At 40.7% G+C, this 20,214-nt stretch overlaps 1 protein-coding gene across 1 annotated transcript; it reads right to left on the bottom strand.

Moving 5' to 3' along the window:
• Window positions 1-3,496: 3,496 nt before the first annotated feature.
• Window positions 3,497-14,706, bottom strand: LOC120478899 (NXPE family member 3). The gene is made up of 8 exons (XM_089120801.1): window positions 14,350-14,706; window positions 9,051-9,434; window positions 8,786-8,951; window positions 7,190-7,439; window positions 7,025-7,101; window positions 6,634-6,837; window positions 6,215-6,552; window positions 3,497-4,033 (listed from the first exon to the last, which is right to left on the bottom strand). Exons 1-8 carry the CDS (start codon window positions 14,704-14,706, stop codon window positions 3,839-3,841), a joined length of 1,971 nt encoding a protein of 656 aa, XP_088976927.1. The 3' UTR covers window positions 3,497-3,838.
• Window positions 14,707-20,214: the final 5,508 nt, after the last annotated feature.

Here is a 20,214-nt window from a genome sequence, read left to right on the forward strand (position 1 = left end):
CTGTTCTGTGACGCACGTTTGTGACTCTCCTGTTCGAACTCGTTCATCAAAATTAAAGAGCCCCTATCATAGCATTTTAAATGTTCCTATTTTTGTTTTAGGAGTTCCCAAAAACCGTTTAACATGCATGCAAGGATAAAAAACACTTTATTTGTCTTATGATATGCATTTATTTTTAACTGATTTGCTCACCGACTCCCAAATGATTCGTACAACGACTCATTTTTCCAAACCACTCCTTTGCGTGACGCTAATCGGCGGTGATTGGTCTGACGACAGACTCAGTCAGTTATTGTTTGTTAGCATAACCGTAACGCATAAACATTGATAGAGCACTGCAGTACTACAAGACGCTCTATTGTTTATGACAACTCCAATAACAGCGACAAACATTTCCCATATTTAAAAAAAAAAATTGACATTGGAGACCTAGAAGCTGAGCTGAGCGTAACTTACACACACAGATACACGCGCACACACATAACGTTACTGCCTCACGCCCCGACGCAACAAAACCGTTCAAAACCCATAAAAGCAACAAGTATTAATAATACTTACAGGCTGTGATTCGAAGGAGGAAGCTGATCCATATACACTGCCTGGGTAAGTAAGTTACTGAGCCCTCCTTCAGGAACAACTGCTTGCGAATCCACATTTGAATTCATTTATCATGTTTTTGAACAATTCGTAATTAAAATGATGAGAACACAATCGGGCTATACTGTTGTGGTATCGTTGCTAATATGAACTTTAACCACCGATTCTTTACATGCTCGTCCTGGTAAATGAAAACAAAGTGCCTGCACGTGCAGTAACTGGGCGCGGCCAATATGTATCTACGTCACGACAAACCAGCTAATGACTCGTTTCAAAAACAATTCATTTCATAGACTCAGAGTCGACTCTCACTTTTGAAAGACAATAACTTTATATACGGTGCACTTTCAGATATAAATCTTTGCAGGATGTTTTCATTCCCTTAGAGCTATATTCCACACCATATGAACAGTCATTTTCAAAAATCCATAATAGGGGCTATTTAACAAATCTTTTCCGAGTCATTTGGTTAATTCAAGGAACGAAACAAACAAATTGACTCGGAAAATGATTCGTTCATTTTGATTAACGAGTTCAAACAGGAGAGTCACGAACGTGCATCGCAGTACAGAGCAAGGCGAGCATTTGAGCTTATAAAGCTTAAACCTTGTTATTATTATTTTTAAATGAGCGATCGTTTCGCTTCATAAGTATGGAAGCTTGTTTCCGCCACTGAATAAAAAAAAAATAATAATAATTTGCGACTTTTTATCTCACAATTGCGAGCTATTAAGTCAGAATTGTGAGAAATAAAGTCGCAATTGCGTGTTATAAAGTCAGAATTGAGAGATATAAAGTCACAATTCTGAGAAAAAAAGACACAATTGCGAGTTTACATCTCACAATTCTGACTTAATAACACACAACTGCGAGTTTATATGCCGAAATTCTGACATCTTTTCTCAGAATTATGAGATATAAACTCGCAATTGTGAGTTATCAGGCCAATTCTAAGTGGAAAAAAAAAAAACTAACTCTTTCCCCCCTCAGAATAGTTTAAATCTCATAATTCTGACTTTACATCTCGCAATTCTGAGAAATAAAGTCAGAATTGCGAGATGTAAACTCATTGCCGAAACAATGCTGTGTTGTTGCAAAGTGCCGGACTAGCAGAAAAATATTATTTCTGAAATATTGAAACTGGCGCAGACAAGAACGCGGAAAAAAAGCTGTAACGTTACATAACAGCCTCCTACAAAAGAGTTGTGTTTAGAATTTTGTTCAATTTAATTGCTCCTCTCCCCCAAAACTCCACATGAACAGTCCCAACACAATTCCAAAAATATTTGTGTAGGAAATACTTAAATTAATTTAATTAAATACCCAGACCCAAACAATTTAAAGGAGAACTCCGGCGCAAAATGAACCTTTGGTCTAATTACACATTGTTACCTAGTCAACCGTTATCTGAGATTTGTTTTCATGATTGCCGAATGTAAATAGTTTTATCTCTAAAAACAGTTTAGCCTATAACGCTAGTATAATGTTAGTATATAGGGCATAGAGTAATGACAAATAAAAATTGCTTGTTATTACCACTAACAAGGCTCAAAATAGCCCCACACTAACACGGTAGAATAATAAGGGTCCCTACATTCAAACCGAACCATTGAAAAGTTTGTCAGTGTCCAAACAGTTTAATAAGAAGATATTTTATCGCAAATACAGGAAGAAGCCATCTTTGAAAAATAGTCTCTACCAGTCGATCTACGAACGCCGATCCAAGTGCGCTGGTGAGATGTGAATAAGGTGATAAGGTGAGCGCGAACAGTTGGCTACATGTTAATATTGAAGAGAAGAAAATGGTTCGTGTTTGTGTTTCTTCCGGAAACAACGGACCATATGAGATTCTGCACAGTTCAGCGCACTTGGATCGGCATTCGTAGATCGACTGGTAGAGACTATTTTTCAAAGATGGCTTCTTCCTGTATTCGCGAAGTTGACTGTGTGTATAAAATATCTGCTTATTAAACTGTATGGACACTGACAAAGTTCTCAATGCTTCGGTTTGAATGTTATTATGCTACTGTGTTAGTGTGGGGCTATTTTGAGCCTTGTTAGTGGTTATAACAAGCGATTTTTATTTGTCATTACTCTATACCCTATATACTAGCGTTATAGGCTAAACTGTTTTTAGAGATAAAACTATTTACATTCGGCAATCATGAAAACAAATCTCAGATAACGGTTGACTAGGTAACAATGTGTAATTAGACCAAAGGTTCATTTTGCGCCAGAGTTCTCCTTTAAATTGTTTGGGTCTGGGTATTTAATTAAATTAATTTAAAATAATATTTATTAATACCAACTTTTTTTGTTTTAAATCAAAATTCAAAACAATTCCACTCAGTAGTATTCATTATCATAGCATTTTTACTATAATATATTTGTATTAATTTTAATATTTGTATTTAAATTTGAATACATTTTTGTGTGTGCTATCAGTTACTCATATTGAATGGTTGATTTGTAAAGATCTCATTTGATTAATTCTAACTCAATTGTTAAGTGTTGTTAAATTTAATTAATAATATTGTTTGTATAAAATAAAACAATGCATATATTAAATAAATTGTGATCTTGCCTCAGGAGTCACAGCATGATTCAATTAAGATTCAAAGGGTACAATTTGATTATAAAACAATCATTTTCTTCATCTTTTCCCCCAATTCTTTTATTAATAATAATTACTATTAATAATCGCATTAGTTATTTGTTATTATCTGTTATTATAAATAAGAACAATTTTGCAAATAAAAAACAGTAACAAATAAAATATTAGAAAGAAACAAACTAAATTAACAGTGCTTTAACTTTATTTAATTTTACATTTATTTAACAGAAGTATTCAAGTAAGAATTCATACAGAAATTGTAAAACATGTAAAAGTAATCACTGCATAGTCTTCAGTTTATTAATTACACATAAACTGGTTATTATTAAAGCTATTATTAAAGTTGACTGATAAACATTAATGACACAAACAGCAGGTTTATTTAGTAAGCCAAAGAAGTTGATTTTACAATTTGGAGATGATAAAACAAAAAATGAGGTCTCTGACATGTACTAAACCATTCTTTAAAAAAAATATTGTAGTGGAGAATTCAAGCAGTGGTTTATAATTGGACAATTTAATTACAACTCAGGAAAGTCAAACAGGATTTCTCAGTGTTCTTTCAGACAGCTTTTCTCTTGTAATAACAGTTATTGAACAACATTTTCAAGATCATTTAATTTAGATTCAGTAAGGGCAAATAAAAGATAGTAAAAGGTCAATCTCATTTTTAATGATGATAGGGCCAGGATGCATGTTGTCTTTGCTGTAGTGGCATGAGGTCATTTGCCAAACATCTATAATATAAACGCCAACATCCTGAAAAGCCCAGTGCAGAATTTTGTTCAGCTGTAGAGAATACCAGTCACTGTCAAAAATATTCTAAAAACAGAGAAACACAATCATTAATCACAGAGTGCCTTAAAGGAGCAAAACGCAAGTCTCTGCGAAACTGCAACCAGAGGTGTGGGCGCTCACGGATCACACGGATCACACACACACGCACGTTTGCACAAGCTGTTCATAACCAAAGGAGCATCAGCTGCACACATATTTTGTTACAGTCATAATGTCTTCAGAGGTAATAAAGTTATAAATCTGCAAGCCATTTAAAATATATGAAAGGAAATGCATTTGAGTAAATTACACGCTTATGTGTGTGTGAGGGAGGAAACGGGGGTAGAAAACTTCGGATTTTGTTTCCATCTATCTCCATGTTGAACTGTTTTATGTGCTTCCTATATCCACTTATGATTGTAATTGTATTATTATGGAAACAGGTTCATGAACAATATATGTTATTACTTTGTATAGGACCCATTTGAGCCCTAGAGCAGACTGGAGATCTCTCCATGTGTTGAAAGCCTTCCCGATGTTGACACTCGTCTTATTCCGACGTCTGGCACTAGACAAAAGTTTTATTTTCTTTGTCTTATGTGGAGTTTGCATTGGGGTTTGTGATGAACTACAAGCCGGTCTCTTTGGGGCTGGTTACACCTGGCCACTTCATGCATATTCTCAGATCGGATAGCTATCTGATTTATCAAAACGATTCCATTTACACCTGGTCACATAAATGTGTTTGTGCAAAACGGATATAAATCCGATCTTCAATTCCCGAGCTATATACAGATTTAATGAAGTGCACGTCACCGAAAGCAAAAGATATGAGCTGCATTTTATTGATCATCGGCTAATTTCAAAACAAGACAGCAATAAGAGCGAGCGGCAACAGCCCTGGTAAGATCATTTCATTTCTTTACTTTTAATGAAGATGGTAGTGTTAAGCGTCTGCGACTTACTTTCACTTTGATTTGCGATAGATTGCGCCGTGCATGCTGGCTTGATGAATAGGCACTCAGCTGCTCATCTGAGGTGATGCGCGTCGTCATACAGTATATGACTAAAATAACATGACATTTAGCCTGGTTTCAACAACCAGATGCATTTACACTTTCGTCTGGAGTGCGGCCCAGACCTCCTCCTCAAGTGGTTTGAGCGATAGGATTCAAATCCGTCTCGAATGCGTTTCGGAGGGCATAATAGAGATCAAATAGCTATCCGATCACAGAAAACGCATGAAGTGACCAAGTGTACACAGCCCCTTTGAAGCCATCTTCTACTTTTGTGGAAAGTTGACTAAAGTTGTGTCGCTCGAGTTGTCTTCTTTAATACGGAGAATGGTGGTGAATACACAAACCTGCCAGACATAGCCAGGTGAGCATGAACGTGCATGACGTGACGCCCAGTCTTAAATTCGAGCCCGAATCCCCCGGATTATAGAGGCAATCGCAGTGATGGTGTCCCATGCGTTTCACTGATGACAGGGTAATCAGAAAAACGGTTTTGAGGGAAAGGTATTTCAAATCCACGGAATGAAGCTGTTCAAAAGGAGGGGCTTTCATAGCTTCGAGAACTATAGAAAGATCCCAGATAGGAACCGATGGAGAAAAGAGGCGGCTAGCCGCTGAACACGGCGCGCACGCTGTGTTGATAAGCAAGCCGCTACAGCCACTCAGTCTAGATCTATTCCAAGGAAGGAAATCCCCTGGCTGGGCTGTGGAGAGCTCTTTGTCCAATTAACCGAAAGGCCACACCAGTCGTCCAAATAGTTCAGTATTTGCAAGCCCTGACTCCGCAGGGGTGTGAGTGCCACATCCATGTACTGTACTTCGTGAACGTACGGGGTGCTAAGGATAGGCCGAACGGGAGGACGGTGTATTGATAAACCTGGCCGTCGAAGGCGAATCTCAAGAATGGCCTGTGACGGGGATTTATCTGAATCTAAATGTAGGCATCTTTCAGATCGAGAGAAATAAACCAGTCCCCCTGGTGCACATGCGCGAGGAGTTTCTTGAGTGTAAGCATTTTGAACTTTTTGCAAGCACTCTGTTCAAAAATCTGAAGTCTAAAATCGGTCTGAGGCCACCGTCTTTCTTGGGGAAAAGAAAACAATGGTTGTAAAACCCTGACGCGCTCTGCTTTGCTAGAGGAATGATCTGAATATTTTTCAATTTAATTTAATTCATTTTAATGTAATTTAATTTAAAAAATGAACATTACCTTATAGCCAGTGTTGACAGTCTTGATTATAACAGTTGTATCAGGTGCCCGCTGTAACAATGCTAGAACAGCTTTGCGAATCCTCAACACTCTGTGGGTGAAGAAATCCAGAGGGTACGTGGTGAAATGGGGTCCCAGATTGAAGATAATGACTGTGTGGGATCCTCCAGCCAGGTCATCGATCTCATTACTGATGTAGTGCAGATCAGCGAATGCTGTTTTCGGAGTGCGGAAAGGAACGCTGTGAGACCTCCAGTGTAAGTCAATGTTGTTATCCACATCCACTGCTATGTGTGGCCCTGCCTTATATTGAACATGCAGGTTCATCTGCTTCAGTGCTGAAAAACAGACCAACAATTAATGCATCTATACACTGTATAAATAATTATAATGAACAAATAAGTAACTATTTATCTCACTTGGTATTGCTGTCACAAAGAACTCAAACCACTGTCTTGTAGTAGAGTCTCCCATCATGTGTATGTGTTTGTCTTTCAGGCACTCTGTTGCCGTTTGGGTTGTAAAATGGCGGGTGCGACAGACAAATGACGTCCACACATCATTCAAGTAAAAGCCAGCTGGAACGGGAGTGTGTAAACCAGGGTGACATTTCTCTGGAACATCTGCAGGACGTGTAAATGTAAGTTATTTGTCAAAGTTATACGTTTTCAAAAATTTGCCTGAACTGGAGATTTTATATGACTTGCATTGTCTAAATATCAGAAATGTAATTATGTGTAACACGTTTCCCAATATATCTGCCTCCTTGTACTGTATTATTCTGCTGGGTTAAACCATCGACCAACATACCAATAGTTTCATTTCCCTCGGAAGAAAAGATTTTGATGATCCTTTTATCTCCATTGATACCTTTGTTAGCTTGCTTCCTGCGAAACAACATGTTTGTCATACTGTCTTTCATCAATGCATCAAATATGTCAATCAAACAGTCAATCAAGAGTTTTTTAATCTCACAAAAGTATTTTCTCCGTTTTAGTCAGGCGGTTTCTATAACCACCCATAGAGTGGTACACAAGGGCACTGCATGGCAGCGATTTAGGTCTCTGACAGCGCCAAGTTTCTCCGGTACGGGGATCGTTGTATTCACAGCAGCAGTCTTCTGTTCCCATACGCTCTAGTCCATTCTTGTCCCACTTTACATTACACATCACTGTTTCACTCCGCCTGGTATTATTTAGTCCTGGTCCCTCATAATATCCGTTAACCCTTTAAGACCGACGGGAGCGTCGGCGCTCCGGTTTGCGTGTGTCTGTTTAACAGCCTATAGAAACTGAAACCAAGTGGCTAGCTCAATCATTCTTTTTGCATACAAAACCAGAGATGTAAAATTGTCAGATCAAGCCTCCAACATGCGCATGTTGCGTTGTTTTCACCCTCTAATGAGTCTGTACAAAATGCGCAAAATGCGTTTCTCAAAAAAATCACAAAAATGCATTGCACGTCTTTTTACACATGATCTGTAGATCTGCGATTGATAGTAACGCCTTCCGATGGCGCATTGAGGTATCACGTTCGGTGCACATGGCAGATCAAGCCTCAACATGCTCATGTTGCGCGGTTTCCACCCTCTAATGAGTATGTAATAATGCGCGTTTCCAAAAAAACACACAAAAATGCATTGCACGTCTTTGCACACATGTGCTATAGATCCGCAATTGGTAGTTGCGTCTTCCGATGACGGATCCATGGACTGATCACGACATCACTTCCTGTGCACTTTGACCCCAGCTTGTGTCGCATGTAGTGACGTCAGAAGCAGCGTCTTTTGGCCATGCGTTTGACTGAATATATAATAGGTTTGACTCGCACTTGACTCCCATCTGCTATATGTTCCTTCTTATCATTATTGTCTTTTTACCATTGCTTCATTCTATCATTTCTTTCTCGTTTATAGACTCGCAAATACAAGCACATTCACACACACACACACGCACCCCCCCCCCACACACACACACGTGTGCGCATGCGCGCAACGTTATGTCAAAATGAAAGTACACGGACGCACCGAATTCCTTCTGCTCATCGCCTTTATTTATTTATTTTATATTTATTTTATTATTAATTGTTCTGACAGGGTCTATTTAATTTATATTCTAACCAATTCAATGTTTAATCAATGTTCAAAAGCAAAATGTTATCTGTTTGACCACAAATGTAATTGAATATTTTACATATGGCATTTTACTCCCCTTTTGTATCTTAAAAACTAAGTGATGTAAACAGTTCAAATCAATTCTGTATAGTTTTAAACTGTTTTATGCACATTTTTCTCATTGACAAGTTTGAGGTTTACATTTATCATTTTTTTGTGTTGAATAAAATATGGAGTTTTTTTTTTCAAAAAAATTGTTTTTCTTTTTGTTTATTGCATTTTTGAGATATTTATCTAGGTACTATTGATTTATTACAAACATAGCCTTCAAGTAGAGAAAGTAAGGATTATTTTGATGTATGGCATGTGAAAATGCTCAAAAGAATGACAGCACAACATGTAAAAATAGAAAGATATACTCTGGTGGAACTGTTCTATGGCAGGTCATAAAGGGTTAAAGAACACTCTGTCAGAGTCTGTCTCTCTGTGATGCTTCAGGACCTGCACAGCTTCACTGGAGTGAATTAGACGCACAGCCACCTGTGCCTCGCCGACCCACGGCAAGAGGAAACGTACAGAGTAGGAGCCATTGAGCAGGTCCACCACCTCTCCAAAAACACTGGCCTGTGACAAAAGTACATTCTCAGTGCAACTCTCTCTGACCCAGGGAGATCAAAAATCACGCAAGTAGTTTTAGTTAATCTAATGTGTACAATAACTGACCTTAGTTTTAGACCAGAATAGCTTGGCTTGAAAAAAGTCGCCTCCATAACGCTTGGATTTGTTGTCAAAATCCTTTGCGTGCACCGTAACATAAAGCTCCTCACCAATTTGATAGCTCTCTTTCAGGTTCTGAATGATGAATTTGGTGCGGTCTGGACTAGTACTCATGTACACATTTGTGATTGGTCTGTCAGGCCCGGCCCAGTAAACATCCTGCTGTAACCTGGAGTAGTCGTCTAAATTGATTCCTTTTTCAGAGTAAAATGAGCTTGACTCTTCTGAACTGAGCACTGAAGGAGAAGTGGAGTTTGTATTTATTCCTGCAAAGTGCAGAGACAAAAAGCTGGGTTTCTTCCTTTCATTGCCAGTATAAGACCACACAACCTAAAAATACACAGATTGTTATTAATCAAAAGTTTTGTATTTGTAGGAATCATGCTTGTCGATTATTAAATAAAAGATATCTAAGGTTATGTATATATCCGGTTCTGAGAAGGGAATGAGAACACCATCAGGTGCGACCTGTGTCTGAAGTATGTGTAGAAAATGGAAATTGATTTGCAGACGGCAGTTCTAGAAATATTATTCTAAACAGAACAAAATTATGGTTCTTTGGCTTGTAACAAGAAATAGAAGTAGAACCCCCTTTTTTATATAAAAATGGTTAGTTCCAATCCTTGATTCTGATTGGTCAACGACTGTGCTTTATTCATGATAAAAAACACGGCTATGACCGCTTCACCCAACAGTTCTATATCACTGCGCAACACAGCGGTTCCTATGTTGTTTTTATTCGAACTTTCATTCATTTTACACATTGGAACGTTGTTGCTGTTCACGGTCAGGGACTATTTTTTTCCAGCGGAAGGAAGGCTTTTAGTGATTTTACTTTCTACATGAAAGTTGCACTATATATATATATATATATATATATTAGGGGTGGAACGGTTCAGACCTCACGGTTCGGGAATTTCCTAAGACTGAATTTAGGAATTCGAAACTGCAGTAAAACAATAAAAACTCACTAATCTGTAAAAGAGATCAAAGGGACAGAGGGCACCACACAACTGGTCCAACCTGATCTCTTCCCCCCATGTTGTAGTTCTTGACTCTGCACAATATCTTCTCTCCTCAGGGCTCATTCAGGCATGCAAATCTCACAAACCTCCTACTTCCAGCTGTGTTATGCAAGGGCAAAATAAATACTTCTGGCGCGAGTGGTGAAATTGTTTCATTCCTGCAGCAGCAGAGCAGGCAGAACAAGAAAACAACGCCTGTTCTTCTGTTGTGGGAGATGCCCCAAAAAAGATTTGGGTCATAGGTGTTTATTGTTCTTTTGCTTGTGAATCTAAGGTTTTCCCTTTTCATGTTTGGTATCATTTTAAGTGTCTCAGTGTGATTGGTAAAATAGTCTTAATTTCATTACAGTTATTGGAAATAGGAAAAAGATTGAGAACTTAGGAGAATCCTGTTTTCCTCCAGGGGTGATGTCTTTTCAAGATATCTCCCCTCTCCCCCGAGACCAGGTGTTACCTGTATAGGAATGGACCCAAAACAAACTCTGAAAGATATTGGTACAACCCTTTTGTTCTGCTCTGGGTATCTAAGGCTAGGTAACAGAGCAGTCTTCAGGAACCTGTTACCAGGAAAACCCCCATACAGTGCTGTGTCAGTGTTTTCCCAGTGGAAAGCACTCACACACTACTGTGTGTCTCTGTCAGGAATGCATTGCTTACTTTTAGAATCATCTTTGAGTAATTGATGTCATGTATTTACTATTTCTCAATTGGCTGTTAATTGCTTGGGTAATTGGCTTGATACATTTTTTCCTGACAAATAAATGTTACATCTTGATTTACTCTGAAGTATTCTGACGTCATTATTTTAGTAAATTATAGGAGGCTGGTGCTACCGCATCTTGCAGGATGGGTCAAACTAAAGGCACAGATGTGAATCGAGCAGTAGGCACGTCCTCTGGAGACCTTTTGATTTCTGTCTATCACTGATTTAGCAAGTTGTATGGAAGTGGCTAAAATAAACTACATTCTTTGTACGTGTGAGCAGTAGGCAACTGACTTAAGAAGTATTAGTTAACCCTGCACCCTCTGTAACAATAAACCAAGTTCAGTTGATCTGAGAGAGCGTGCAGGACGGTAGGTGAAAAGTAGATCAGACAAATATGGGGGTGCAAGACCGTTTAATGCCTTATATGTTAAAAGCAATACCTTAAAGTGGATACGAGATGCAACGGGTAACCAGTGAAGGTCATGAAGCACCGGAGTAATGTGAGCAGAACGCCTGGTGGAGGTGAGAACTCTTGCTGCTGAGTTTTGGATGTGCTGTAATCTAGCAATAAGTTTTTTGGGAAGGCCAATAAATAAAGCATTGCAATAATCCAGACGTGATGTGATTAATGCATGAATTAAGAGTTCGGCGTCAGCTGAAGTGAGAGATGGTCTTAGACGAGCAATATTTCGAAGATGAAAGAAAGAGTTTACATACTAACACAGACAGGGAATATAACACATATCTAACAAGACTAGGCCATTGCACACTGAGCACGAAATATTCGTATGCGTATTTTCGTGTTCGTCAGCCTAAAAATTCGTCACGCATAGAAACCTTGCACACCGAGTCCGTTGCGTATTTCTTAAACCTTTGCGGGAAAAAACGCAAAAATACCAAATGGATTCGTCAAGCAGTGAGGATGATTTTTGCCCTCTCTCTTATTGAAAAGAGAAGAAAGAGAAAATATTACGTCCATCCAATCCTGAAACTGCGCCGAGAGGAAGGAGAGTTCCTTATCAAGGAGTTGCGAATTTATCCTGAGCGATTCAAAATTTACCTCAGAATGTCAGTGGGACGCTTTGCTAGCGATTCTGGAGCCACATATTAAAAACAAGACCACCAATTTCCGTGAACCAATCGATTCTGAACGGAGACTGGCAGTGTGTCTGGTATGGACCAGGTGTGGACACACACACGGACAAACACACACCCGCGCGCGGCCCGTTGGAAGCGCTGGGCAGACAGAACAGCTAGCTGTTATTGTGTATATTGTGTCCAAATAATACATTAGTTATCGAATAGGCTGCTCAATCACACCTTATTCGATCCTAAATTTCAATCTGATTGAAAGGGGAGGTTTATTAATTTCATAATCCAATATAGAGAAGAGAACATAAACACTTGATCGAATTGAAAACCGAAACTGAAAGCACGACGCATGTGTGCAATGATTTGAGGACGAGCTCCCTCCGGCCCTGAATTGTCAAAAGACCTCTCAAAATGCTGGCTCTGGATGCGAAAAACGCAGAAAATCGAACCCGATCCGATTAATTTTATGACGGACGAAAGTTTCGGAGGCGGTGTGCAAGCGTGACTGACATAATGTGAGGTCGAATTTTTTTTTTAACGTGCGAAAATTTCGGATGCGAATTTCGGACTCGGTGTGCAATGGCCTTAACACAGAACAGCTGGGAACAATGATTATGGGGAACAGCTGAGTGCAATGAACTGATGAGTGACAGTGACAGACAGAATGCTGGGAAATGCAGTTCAGTTCATAGTGAATGACACCATCGGGAAGGAGGACATCTAGTCGATAAACAAGGGAACACAACCAGACACTGTGACATAACCCCTCCTCTACGGAGCGGCTACCAGACGCTCCACGACAACACACAAAAACATGATAAGAGTTCAGGAGGGAGGTGGAACGGTGGAGGATCAGGGGGAGGGATGGTGGGCCAGGTCCGTGAAGGGTGACAGGAACAAGGGGTGAGGGTTTAACCGGGTACCAGAGCGAAACAGAGAGTCCATTGGGCGGCCAGGGCGAAACACAGAGTCTATCGGGCGGCCAGGGCGAAACACAGAGCCCATCGGGCGGCCAGGGCGAAACACAGAGTCCATCGGGCGGCCAGGGCGATGAAGACCCCTCGGGTGGCCAGGGCGGTGAAGACCCCTCGGGTGGCCAGGGCGATGAAGACCCTTCGGGTGGCCAGGGCGGTGAAGACCCCTCGGGTGGCCAGGGTGGTGAAGACCCTTCGGGTGGCCAGGGCGGTGAAGACCCCTCGGGTGGCCAGGGCAATGAAGACCCTTCGGGTGGCCAGGGTTGTGAAGACCCCTCGGGTGGCTAGGGCGGTGAAGACCCTTTTGGGGGCCAGAGCGGTGAAGACCCTCCGGCGGGTCAGGGTGGTGAAAACCCCTCGGGCGGCCAGGGTGGTGAAGACCCTTCGGGTGGCCAGGGCGGTGAAGACCCCTCGGGTGGCCAGGGCAATGAAGACCCTTCGGGTGGCCAGGGTTGTGAAGACCCCTCGGGTGGCTAGGGCGGTGAAGACCCTTTTGGGGGCCAGAGCGGTGAAGACCCTCCGGCGGGTCAGGGTGGTGAAAACCCCTCGGGCGGCCAGGGCGGTGAAGACCCCTCGGGTGGCCAGGGCGGAGCACACCTTTCGGGTGGCCAGGGCGGTGAAGACCCTTCGGGTGGCCAGGGCGGTGAAGACCCTTCGGGTGGCCAGGGCGGTGAAGACCCCTCGGGTGGCCATGGCGGAGCAGACCTTTCTGGTGGCCAGGGCTCTGAAGGACCCCTTGGGTGGCCAGGGTGGTGCAGACCCCTCGGGCGGCCAGGGCGGTGAAGACCCCTCGGGTGGCCAGGGCGGAGCAGACCTTTCGGGTGGCCAGGGCGGTGAAGACCCCTCGGGTGGCCAGGGTGGTGAAGACCCCATCGGTTGGCCAGGGCGGTGAAGACCCCTCGGGTGGAAGTCTGACTTACTACCGGCAATGCGAACCAAGCTCCTGCTTCGGTCATACAGGTACCGGACAGCCCTTAGCAAAGGACCCCGGACCCCATATTCCTGGAGCACCCTCCACAGGCCGCCTCGGGGGACACAGTCGAATGCCTTCTCCAAATCCACAAAGCACATGTGGACTGGTTGGGCAAACTCCCATGAACCCTCCAGCACCCTGTAGAGAGTGTAGAGTTGGTCCAGTGTTCCACGGCCAGGACGAAAACCTCACTGTTCCTCCTGAATCCGAGGTTCCACTATCGGCCGTATTCTCCTCTCCAGTACCCTGGCATAGACTTTCCCAGGGAGGCTGAGAAGTGTGATCCCCCTATAGTTGGAACACACCCTCCGGTCCCCCTTCTTAAAAAGAGGAACCACCACCCCGGTCTGCCATCCCAGAGGCACTGTCCCCGACTGCCACGCGATGCTGCAGAGGCGTGTCAACCAAGACAGCCCCACAGCATCCAGAGACTTGAGGTATTCGGGGCGGATCTCATCCACCCCGGTGCCTTGACACCGAGGAGTTTCTTGACCACCTCGGTGACCTCAGCTAGGGTGATGTACGAGTCCACCCCTGAGCCCTCAGCCTCTGCTTCCTCAATGGAAGACGTGACGGCGGGATTGAGGAGGTCCTCGAAGTACTCCTTCCACCGTCCGACGACATCCCCAGTCGAGGTCAACAGCCGCCCACCTCTACTGTAAACAGCATTGGTAGGGGACTGTTTCCCTCTCCTGTGGCGCCGGACAGTTTGCCAGAATCTCTTCGAGGCCAGCCGATAGTCCTTCTCCATGGCCTCACCGAACTCCTCCCAGGCCCGAGTTTTTGCCTCCATGACCACCCGGGCCGCAGTCCGCTTGGCCTGCCGGTACATGTCAGCTGCCTCCGGAGTCCCACGAGCCAACCAGGCCCGGTAGGACTCCTTCTTCAGCTTGACGGCATCCTTTACTTCCGGTGTCCACCACCGGGTTCGAGGATTGCCGCCTCGACAGGCACCGGAGACCTTACGGCCACAGCTCCGAGCAGCTTCCAGAAGAGATCAGGTGTGCTCCTACAGTAGTCACATTTAAATCCAGACATTTTGCCAACAAACTAAAATTGAAACCATGAATATATATGGCGTTGCGCCATTATAATAACTGACATTAGAATAGCATCCAGTTTGTGCTGCGTGATTACTTTGCTCACGCGATCATCATGGTCAGGCTGCTGGTGTTTTCTCCTAAATAAAAGCTCAAGGGTTTATTTCTTGCAAGTGAAGAAATTAGGACAAAAGTATTTTAATGTTCCTATATTATAGTGTAATGTAGGTTAAAATATACTATTGAAATACTCATTTTCATTTACATAGTAGCCTACATTTATAGGCTATAAATGGATTTTATAGGCTATAAATGGATTTTACAGTACGTCATAGGAATAATTATAAATCATTATTACATTATTATAATAATTGTTTGGCATCCTAAAACACCATTGATAATGTAGGCTAATGCAGACTGAGACTCTAATAACTAAAAAGATGTTTGAGCCGTCTTTATTGTCCTGGTACAAATTAATGTTTTTTCTTTGTTCAACGAGCAGTTCATGGGTTGAAGCTCTTAATTTCGATCTCTCAGAGAGCATGAGATTGATGCATTATAACCTTAAAATGTCCAAAATTTTCTTGCGGGGGAGCATGCCCCCGAACCCCCCTTGAGGCACAGAGTCCTCCCAACATAGTTTTAGAAATGACTATGGGAAAGAACGACCATTTATGAACTTTACTCCAGCATACTAGTACAACAAAGTTCCTTTTAAATCAGTAAAACTGTAAATGCTATCGGCTATCAAAATCGTGCCGGCGATCATCGCCGGTGGTCTACGAAATTTCCCGGTAGATTTTTTGGTCCCACTCCGCCCCTGATCAGGGAAGTATAACCGACCGGGTCCAGTGCTTGAGGGGGCCCCACCATGAGGGTGAAAGACCGCAGCCTTGGGAGAAATAACTCACAAGGAACTCTCAACCTAATGCATTCTCATTTGTTATGCAGCCTCTCCCCACATTTTTTCAGAGATATCTGAAAAATCATGCATATTTACCACCCAATGGAAAAGTGCTGTTTTATAAATGTACAACAAGGGAGTTCCCTTTTGCAAGCATCTCTATTGCTTCAGGTCACAAAAATATATGCACATGATGCATCTTAAAAAGCTTGCAGAAGGGAACTACCTTGTACATTTAGATAACAGCACTTTTACAATGGGTGATGAATATGCATGACTTATGCGTCACACGCATATATAACATTGCTGGCTTGGAGTATTTACTGCAGCACATGCAGTGTTGATAGGGAATTAAAAATTAATAGTAAAATGTTGTGTTTTGTGCTGTCAAGTGGGGTAATAAAGAGAGAATGTAAACGGGTATGGCAAGACTGTCGTCAAGTCAAGTGAAGTCTGTCATTTCTAATCAGTCATAGGCATAGCGTGGAATGTAGTTGGGGCTGTTGTTGCCTTGAATTGTTTTTGTTCTTTTTTTAATGAATTGTAATTAGTCTTTTTTTGAATGCTTGCGCTTGCTGCAAAATCAAAAATGATGATTATGAAAATGTAGCTTATTTATTTTTATTTATTTAGTAGCTACTCTGTAGGCCTGCAGTAGAGATCTGTTTTGGGATTGGGCTCCAGCAGGACCCAACGATACTCTTGCGGGAGCGAGTGGTTTTACCTTTGCAGTGGGTAGTCAAAAAAATACAGCACGGTCCCATAGTCTCACGATCCCACGATATGCCGTGTTAGTTGTAACAAGAAGGAAGTCACCAAATAAAGTACACAAACTCAATCAGTAACTTTCTCCATATAGCCATGAAAAGCACCATATGAGTCTAAGTTATTATTATTAGCTATTATTAAACAATGTGCCTGGGAAAATATAGCCATTGAGAAGTCAGAATTATGTAGAGCCTACAATAACGATAAAGCACCTGTCAGTCTGCATAGACAACTTAATAGATGCTAGCCTATTTTAGCATATCATGAAGAATAATGTTGTCAAAATTATTTACACAATTTTACATTATCTGCATGGAACCCAATATTTTGTAGCTTATTATAACTATTTAGTTTGATTAAGCATTGTTGATTTTTAATTTGAAGAATTAATACTGCTATTTCAAAAGATGCAGTTGTGATAACTTACCAGACAACTCACAATCACCAGTAGACACAACCCCATGAAAAACTTCTGTAGATGTGATCTTTCCCTGTGAACTGTAAAAGCATTCCGTCGTCACTGTGCAGGATAGGCATATAAAACATTTTTTGTTTATGGTTAGGCTACTACACTGAAGGGAAAAAAATGGATAATGTAGGTCTTCTGGCATTCTTATTATGGAAATTTCCTTCAATTCAAAAACAGAAAATTCTGTAGATTTACAATAGTACATCCTCCATACAATTTACATACACTTCCGTTAATGATTAGCAATTTCTTGAAAATTTGCACTGATCTTTACCGGTTCTGTATATAAATCCCTGTAGTTATGCTAAAAGCATTAAAGGACGATTATTAGGGGTGCGGCGATATTAACATTTTGGCCAATACCGATAGTTCTTTACATATGAAAGCCGTTATCTAACGTTATCTTGTTCGATAGTATAAACGTAATTATAATTATTAACGAAAGGTGACTGTTTTTTTTTTTTTAAATATCTATTAAAGGGATAGTTCACTTTGAAATAAATTTTTGATTAGTTTACCTCAAGGGCACAAGATAGGTGTCTTTGTTTCCACAGTATTTTCAATTTTGACATTTTTCAGTCAAACCGTTGTTGTTTATCAGTCATACACTGGAGGCAAAGGGGGTCCACCAAAAAGCATGCACAGAGAAGTCAAAATTAAACATGATTTAATGACTTGTAAATGTAAGTACACATTGATGGCCTAAGACACGAAACGAGCGGTTTTTGTGAGAAAACGAACAGTATTTATATCGTTTTTACCTCTTGTAATCCAAGTGATCTGAATCAGTTGTTCAATGTCCAACTGAACCGAACTGAATCAGTTCAATGTTACGCCGGAAGTGATCGCTTGCATGTGACGTCACTCAATATTTACACGGAGATTTCGGAAGTTTTACCTTTTACTAAACATATTTAGATATATCGAAATCGTCTTCCATTGCGGTTACCTGTATATCTAAATATGTTTAGTGAAAGGTAAAACTTCCGAAATCTCTGTATAAACAAAGAGTGACGTAGGCGCGCAAGCGATCATTTCCAGCGCATACGCAGACCGAAGCGAAGAGGTAAAACTATATAAATACTGTTCGTTTTCTCACACAAACCGCTCGTTTCATGTCTTAGGCCATCAATGTGTACTTACATGTACAAGTCATTAAATCATGTTTAATTTTGACTTCTCTGTGCATGCTCTTTGAGGTGCACCGATTGAGGACCCCCTTTACCTCGATTATATGACTGACAGACAAGAACGGTTTGACCAAAAAATGTCAAAATTGCAAATGCTGTGGAAACAAAGACACCTACATCTTGGATCCCTTTGAGGTAAGCTAAAACATATCAAAAATTAATTTCAAAGTGAACTATCCCTTTAATACTAGCAAGATGGAATATTGATTTAATAGGGGTCTGATAATTCATAGGCCTATCTCTCTGTTCGAAAAGATGTGATTGAATGTGGGGAATGACAGCTAGAGCGCGCCTGTTCCAATGAACATCGTGTACTCTCTCTTTCTCCCTAAGAGAGCTGGTGGTCACTGACAGCGACAACTCCCATGAGCCCACACTCTTTCCCGACGTCATCAAAGTACGTCTTTTGTTATTATTTTAATTGAGTGACCCCTGGTGGCCAAAAATTACATTGCCTACTGTACGTTTCAGAAATTTAAAAAAAAACTTGGCGATCTACCTATTGTCATTTAAGTGAAATTGCTGAACTTAAATATACAAGCTTGATAAAAAAAAAATATCATTCTACATTAAGAAAATTTCACATGTCACTGAGAGGCTTTTGCATCTGAACTCTTTATTATGAACATTATCTCTTTATATTATGAATGTGATACGCTGCACTATTAAAACTATCTTCCCTTTCGAAGTGATTTCAATTATTCAAAACTATCATGGCGAACAGCGCACATTAAGTAAATAATCTATATCTATCGGCTTTGATATATCGGCCTATTTTTCTTATCAAAACGATAAAATCAAAATGACCATTTATCGGCTGATATATGATAGCCTATGTGGTCAATATATCCCTAACTATTATCCATTACCAGACCAATGTAGCTGAAATAAACCATGTTTGGATTGTATATATTGTGCGTTGTAATAAAATCCAAGCACCAAATAAACGTGCGGCGAGTCGAGGCCATTGGAGTGATTGGTAAACGACACCTGCCCCTCGACCTGCTCGCCACACAGGGCTTCAGCTTTACTTTACAAAAAATTTTAAAAATAAATAAAACAAAAATAAAGTAACAATTCATTCAACAATGTGCATAAAAATGCTTCTTAAACTTGTTTTGCAAATCACCAGCAATCTTTTTTTACTGATCAGTGACCAAATGCTTAAGGCATACATAAAATGTTTTTCATATTTTTTTTACTGATCAGTGACCAAATTCATTAAGGCGTACATAAAAAAAAGTTTTTAATAATTTGCTGACCAGTGACCAAATTCAGTAAGGCATATAAATAACATGTTTTTTTTAATAATTTGCTGAGCAGTGACCAAATTTGCCTATTAGCCTATTTTTATATAGCCTATGTCCATGAAAAAATAAATGGCAAAAAGCTATTCAGAAATAACTTAGTGTTGTTTCCGAGTTTCAAGCTCAATTTTATTTTTTGAAGATATGTATTTGTAAAAGTAATAGTCCAATGGTGTTTTCTTAGCCTGGGAAAACCCAGACAACTTCTGATATATGATGTCTTCTGCGATAAATGTGATAAAACAAACTTGCACACAATATTGGCCTATACAATCCAAACATGGTTTATTTCTATCTCAGGTGAACATTAAGTACATTCAATCGCACTTAAAATCTTTTGTCGTAGCTACAAGCTAGAAAATAAAATCCAAGCACCATACACGTAGCCAATGGTGAGTCGAGGCCAGTGGAGTGATAACTGATATATTCAATCGTTTATAAACGCAACCCGGATAAACGACAACACGGCCCTCAACCTGCTCGCCACACAGCTGTGTGAAATAAACAGGGCTTTATTTTCTTTTTAATAAATTTTTGCTGATCAGTGACCAAATTCATTAAGACATACATAATGTTTTCAGATTTTTTTATTTTTTATTTATTTTTTTGCTGATCAGTGACCAAATTCATAAAATGTTTTTAATAATTTGCTGATCAGTGAC

This window comes from Pimephales promelas, chromosome 16, assembly GCF_988280905.1.
Source record: "Pimephales promelas chromosome 16, fPimPro1.hap1.1, whole genome shotgun sequence".
NCBI classification, from domain to species: domain Eukaryota; kingdom Metazoa; phylum Chordata; class Actinopteri; order Cypriniformes; family Leuciscidae; genus Pimephales; species Pimephales promelas.

Coding starts and splice junctions, on each gene's coding strand:
- LOC120478899 (XM_089120801.1), bottom strand. CDS start 14,706: ATGTACCGGCAGGCCAAGCGGACTGCGGCCCGGGTGGTCATGGAGGCA. Junction 8,952..9,050: donor TATTCTGGTCTAAAACTAAG/GTCAGTTATTGT, acceptor CTTTTGTCACAG/GCCAGTGTTTTTGGAGAGGT. Junction 6,553..6,633: donor CTTTGTGACAGCAATACCAA/GTGAGATAAATA, acceptor TCTGTTTTTCAG/CACTGAAGCAGATGAACCTG.